Source organism: Arachis stenosperma, chromosome 3, assembly GCF_014773155.1.
Source record: "Arachis stenosperma cultivar V10309 chromosome 3, arast.V10309.gnm1.PFL2, whole genome shotgun sequence".
NCBI classification, from domain to species: Eukaryota; Viridiplantae; Streptophyta; class Magnoliopsida; order Fabales; family Fabaceae; genus Arachis; species Arachis stenosperma.
Window position 1 is genome coordinate 171,663,223 of NC_080379.1, and position 5,982 is coordinate 171,669,204.

At 36.1% G+C, this 5,982-nt stretch overlaps 1 protein-coding gene across 2 annotated transcripts; it reads right to left on the bottom strand.

Annotated features, from left to right (window-relative positions):
• Positions 1–393: 393 nt before the first annotated feature.
• On the bottom strand, positions 394–5,458 carry LOC130967417 (peptidyl-tRNA hydrolase, mitochondrial). Of its 2 annotated transcripts, none has more exons than XM_057892266.1 (10): positions 5,178–5,458; positions 4,742–4,809; positions 4,490–4,632; positions 4,333–4,417; positions 4,168–4,235; positions 3,448–3,498; positions 3,278–3,351; positions 1,662–1,720; positions 1,496–1,572; positions 394–820 (listed from the first exon to the last, which is right to left on the bottom strand). In XM_057892266.1, exons 3-10 carry the CDS (start codon positions 4,598–4,600, stop codon positions 689–691), a joined length of 657 nt encoding a protein of 218 aa, XP_057748249.1. In that variant the 5' UTR covers positions 4,601–4,632; positions 4,742–4,809; positions 5,178–5,458; the 3' UTR covers positions 394–688. The 2 variants fall into 2 exon arrangements, with proteins under 2 accessions (XP_057748249.1, XP_057748248.1); XM_057892265.1 differs by having other exon boundaries at positions 4,742–4,866.
• Positions 5,459–5,982: the final 524 nt, after the last annotated feature.

Consider the following 5,982-nt stretch of genomic DNA (forward strand, 5'->3'; position numbering starts at 1 on the left):
CACTCATTAATCAACAGTAGACCCTTAAATAAAGTTTAAATCCAACAAATTAGTCCTTGACCTATAAGTTGAGAAATACCATCACTTGAAAAAATCAATTAAGGTGGTGTTCACGTCAGACATGACCCAAAAAAAATAATATGATGTTGAAGTTGATGAATTAAAATTACTTAACGGCTTTAAAGTGTTCATTTCTTTAATGAGAAAATGAAACGCTCAGGTTCTGAATTATTATTAATTTAGCCCGAAACACACATTGTAGTTTAAGAATTTATTAGTTTGGTTATAGTTGCACAGTTTGTCACATTACTATTCGCAGTTCCTATTTATCGCGAGTGCTAGAAAAGTTTGTAAATTATAAACTAACAATCAGTGTAATGAAATAAACTATGATCTCATTTTCTTAATAAAGCACCCAGCAAAACAAGCTACTACTAATGAGTAGACATTATAATTATGAAATATGTGCCAAAGAAAACAAAAATGCTCATTTTACTTGGATGATCTCATTCTCTACTGCTTCACTAATTTGCAGATTATAACATGATGCAAAACAAAGAAGATGCAGAAAGTAAAATTAAATCACTAGTAACTATTTTCCGGATATAACAATGTGTGTGACTAACTATACTCTCAAATATTTCATCATTAACTTTTAACGAAGACTGACATCATGGTGGGAACTCCATCAAACTGGTAATGTTTGCACTCTTAAGTGTTTGTACTTTTGCTCTTTGTTGAACCTTTTTGCACTCTCATCATAACCTTGAGATAAAAGGAGCTTTAAGGCATCAACCCCCTCTTGCAATGCCTCATCAATCTGCCAATTGGCCCCGCGGGGGGGGACAAGAAATAAATAAATTTACTGTAATGGTGAAAAAAATTGGCTTGATACAAGCTCGTCAAACATTAAAAGCTGAAAGGCTGATACACTACAGTGACATGCTGTAACCTATGGTAATGACCTATAGATAGTTAGATACTGCATGCTCTATTGCTAATAATCATTGGCTCACACTAAGTATTTTTCTTTTGAATTTTCAAATCAGTACAATTATATCCAATCATTGAAGAGCAACACCAAGAATAAAGATGATTCGTTGGCATGTTTATGTGATGCACTATATCTGAGTTGTAGCGGACCCCAACTTTGGGACTGCCTCATCAAAATGCCAACTCACCATTTTTCTAGTTATATTTATTTGGACCCCCTAGATATTCTTGGGTGCTCATTATGAACCACGCTCTAAGTGGATATGAAAACAATCAACAAAAATTACTTGATATGATATGGCTAGCTATTAATTTAAACACCAATATAAAATGGCACTTTTCTAATTGGTTGGGAGCAAAATACACATCATGCTCCAAGAGCACCTAAGAATATAGTACTTGGACATCAATTGCACTGGATTGAGAACTTGAGGAGCAATACTGCGTCTAGCTGTTACAGTATTGGAAGCCAAAATGCATTTAACAATGAATGATAACTTACTCGTTGTCTAGCTGTTACATTGAATTTTTGAAGCAAGAATGCTTTAGGATCCATTTGCCCAGGAGGCCTTCCAATCCCTAACAGGAGACAAATTCAATATAAATTATGATGGTGATAATAATAAAATTTAGCGATAAAGATGAAACAACTTTGCAACAAAACTAACCAATTCTTAGCCGAGGAAATTCTCTATTTCCTCTAAAGTGATAGATAACACTCTTCAGCCTAATTCAGTGAAAAGTGAGAGCGAGTACAAGATAAATAGTAGAACTTGAGAGAAGAAGCTGAATATAAAAAATTCAGAGCTCAAAAGATGCAAAATTATATTTCATGAATTCACGTTCCCAGAACAACCCATCCCCTAGGCCTAAAATGTTATTGATTGTAAACATCAGTTTCATTGCTTCAGATAATTTGTGGGGGGGGGGGGATTACTTTTCCTCTTCACCTAAATCAGTGAAGCAGTAAAAAAATATGATAGATAACATATTGCCTGTTGACAAATACAAATGTGATGAACAATGATGACCCTTTGAGTCTAATGCATACAATATACTGATTCATTTCTTGAAAGATAGTCATCCACTATATAGAGCAAATGCAATTTTCTTTTTCGAGTAAACTAGCATTTCTAACCATAAATTTTTTGAACGTTGACAAATTAACTGCGAAAAAAGAAAATTAAAGTTGTATCCATAAAAGATGTGTTCCGGTTGACAAAATTATCCAAATACTAAAGAATTATACAAAATTTCCAAACTACCCTTTTTTTAATCCTAATTTTATTCACAAATCTATCCCATTCTTAACCCTAGTCAATTCCAGTTCTTTATTCCTCCCTCCCTCCTTCCCCCACCACTGTCACAACCTTCCTCAAATCCCACAAGACCCACTGTCCCATTGTTCATTCAATTTTGTGTGTGAGAGATTGTGTGTGGCGTGGCAGAGGAACTGATAAAGAATTTTCGAAGCTCTTTGTCTTCTACCATCACTCAACTAGCCTCTATATCGCAGTCCCAAATTGAAAGTTTCTAGTCCTTGCAAATTTTATAAAAAACTTTAGGTCTATCTTGTCTTGGTTTGAAAGAAAGAGAGAAAAAAGAGTGCTGATTTCCCCCTCATATTAATACATATTTTCTGTGTCTACTCTCACTGTGTGTTGGTACCATGCAGCTCTTCCCCACTACTACTGCAACAACAACGCACACCTTTGTTTCTCCTCTATCTCTTAATAAATCTGGTTCTTTTTTCTTTTCATGTGATGACTTGTTTGATTGTTTCCTTCACAGGAGACTAGAAGGAAACCCATAGACCTTAAGAATTTGCTTGATGCTACAATAGAGAAAAAACAGTATCGAAAGAGGAGGAGTTGAGGGAGGGATAAAGAACTGGGATTGACTAAGGTCAAGAATGGGAGAGATTTAGGAATAAAATTAGGGTTAAAAAATGGTAGTTTAGGAATTTTTTATAATTTTATAATATTTGGGAAATTGTCAACCGAAATTTATCTTTTATGGTATAACTTTAATTTTATTTTTTCGTGGTTAGATTTGTCATCGCTCAAAATATTCATTGTTAGACATGGTAGTTTACTATTTCTTTTTCAGTATGTTATCTGTATTTAACAAACATACTGATATCTAGAGGAGTAGGTGCATATATAAGGAAACAAGTTCCCGATGATATCACTGTAAACTATATTTTTCAAAAAGATAGATAAATAAAAACTTCCGTATATGCAGACAACAAATTTTCTTCATAACTATCATATAGTAGCTATACCCTTTGTGGCTTCCATGGCCCCCTTTGTCATTGAGACGAAGAACCCCACATGGCAAGTTCAAGTCATCGTGGAACTACAACCCAAAAAACCTTGGTTGGATAAAGAATATCATACCTTTAACTTTTCATCTATTAGGCGCTAGAAAGGAAAGGTGCATGGAATGACTTACCACAAGCACATGATTAAGAGGTAGTTTGTAATAAGCAGCCAGCGGTTCAGTCTGCAGTACAAGGAAGGCAATATTATGATACTATTAAACAAATAATTAGCACATGGCTATATATACAAGCTAAACAGCAATGACACTAGCAAAATAGACAATAGGGAGCTAACTCTAAGATAGAAACATTCCATGCAACTATATTAGTATACTATCATATGATCCCAGCAAGAACCAGCAATGGAAATACAAATAAAACCAATAAATGAATGGGCAGTCATCTCTCATTCCTTGATTACATATGATAATACCACCTACTTGACTTCTCTTTCTTTTTTCCTCTTCTTGGTTTTATATGAAATGAGGGCAGGTTAATTGTAACAGCAGGGGACAGCTATTTGACAAATTACAAATTTATGTTCTTCTCTCAAGCACTTTCCTGTTACTTCAACTCTCTCCAATTTGAATTAATAGTATCATAGCAAAACTATTACTCTAAGGAAACCACCACAACTGGCCTAAATCCTCTAAGGAAACTCCAAGCAAAATGGACTGCCAAAGGCCAATCAATAAACAATTGCCCCTCAATTTAGTTTGTCAACTTAAGAAACTGAGTAAATAATCAAAAGCATTGAAGGTTAAGGTAATTTTGGCATCAGTAACAAAAGTATCTTGATGCATAAACAAAAAGACCAGCGGGGCGTTGTTAAGAACATCTTAGTTGCTTACTGATTCACCACTCAAATTCATATATGTTTGAGGCTTGGCGAGGAAAACAGGGATATCACCAACAAAACCTGCAAATGACAACCTCACCCTAAAACTCAAGAAATCCAACACACACTGAAAGAGAAACAAACAAATACAATAATGAATCCAGTGCGAGGGACAAACCCTTTCCAAAAAGAGCTTTGCAATGGACTGTATCCATAGGAATTCCTACTGACGAAGCAAATGCATCAATCATCTCAAATCCCACCTGCACAGGATGGTTAGTGGTAACTAGAGAAGCGCAAACTAACAGAAAGCAAAACAAAGCGTTTAAACCTACATTGTGTCTAGTTCCTCTGTACTTGTCACCAGGGTTTCCGAGCCCCACAAAAAGCCATGGGAGTGGAGCAGCAGCAGAGGAGAAGCACCGTCTGCTTAGCCTATTAAGCATATAATAATTCAAAAAAGCAAAACCAAAAAAAGCTGCAGCAACAACAACGAAATAGAATTGAAATCAGTTTCACAAAGCTGCACCTGCTTAATTCAAATTATAGGGGAAATAGAATTGGATGCACTGGAATTTCTGCAATACCTGAAAACCTGAATGAGCAGACGCTGTTCCTCTTCAATCTACAACCCACATCAATCTGAATTTGTGTTCTGTTACCAGGAAACTATTGAAGCTCAGTGGTGAACAACTGAACTCAGTAAGTAATCCTACGTATACAAATTAAAACAATGATCAAAAGAATGCTTTTCGGCTTTTCCAGTTTTCCCAAACAATTTATAACAATTTTTTTAATTTAATTTATTTATGTGATTGAAGTCATTGAACCAAATTTATTTACATCTAACTAGCTATCAAACTAACTTCCTACTGACTGCATCTCCATCCTTCTCCAGTGAGAGCAACGAGCTCCACTATCCTCCAACAGAGAGAGGCCAGAGGAGTTAGTGATGAGCACGAGGACGAGGACCAACAGGGGTTAGGGACGAACAGAGGCCATAGGAGAGGACGAGGAGCTTACCGTCGACGACGCCGAAGAAGCAAGCAGAGACGTCATTCGGCGGAGACCGGAGAGGCGAGGCCACCGGCAATTTTTGGGCGGCAACTCAGCGATATAGATGTAGCAGTAGCAAGGAGCCAGATAGAGGGACCCTGGCGAGGAGAGCGTCCCCGTCTGTGTCAACGCCGGCGACAGCGGCGGAGAACGTTGCTGGGCCGGAGCTGCTGCTGCTAGCGGGAGTGAGGAGGAAGTAGCACGAACTGAATCTGGGGCTGTTAGGTTTCGAAATTAATATTTTCTTTTTTAAATTCAAAACAACGCCATTTACGGTTAAAAAAAAAATTCTAAAGTCTAAACTAGTCAAACTGGTTCTTTCGTATTGGTTTCGAAAAAAAAGATAAAATAAAACATTAAAAATAAAAACTTATATTCTTTTCTTTTATTTGGTAATAAATTAAAATAAATTATTAAAATTCAATTTATTGATATTTTTATTTAAAAAAAATTAGAAAAAAAAATATAATCATAAAAATAGGGTAAATATCTTTTTCGACTCCTGATCATTTATTCGTGGGACATGTCACATTTTGATCATCACTAAATTTCAACCAAGTCCCCACCCATCGATATAAATAAATCGATCGACTTCTGTGATCGGTTGCGAACCAGTAACCTATATGACGTGTCAGTTAGAGGTTGAGTTGTCAAATACAAGTGTTAGGTGTCACTGAAAATTGTTATAGAGACTAAATACTCCCTCCCTACAACTGAAACGTCGTCGTCACATAGGGTTCATAATCCTCCCTTTCTTGTACGATTCAAAGGG

What these genes read in the sequence shown, in the direction of transcription:
- LOC130967417 (XM_057892266.1), bottom strand. Translation starts at nt 4,600, where the DNA reads ATGCTTAATAGGCTAAGCAGACGGTGCTTCTCCTCTGCTGCTGCTCCA. An exon ending in CAAAGCTCTTTTTGGAAAGG is followed by an intron (nt 4,236 to 4,332) that starts GTTTGTCCCTCG and finishes TGTCATTTGCAG; the next exon opens with GTTTTGTTGGTGATATCCCT. An exon ending in ATGTAACAGCTAGACAACGA is followed by an intron (nt 821 to 1,495) that starts GTAAGTTATCAT and finishes GCCAATTGGCAG; the next exon opens with ATTGATGAGGCATTGCAAGA.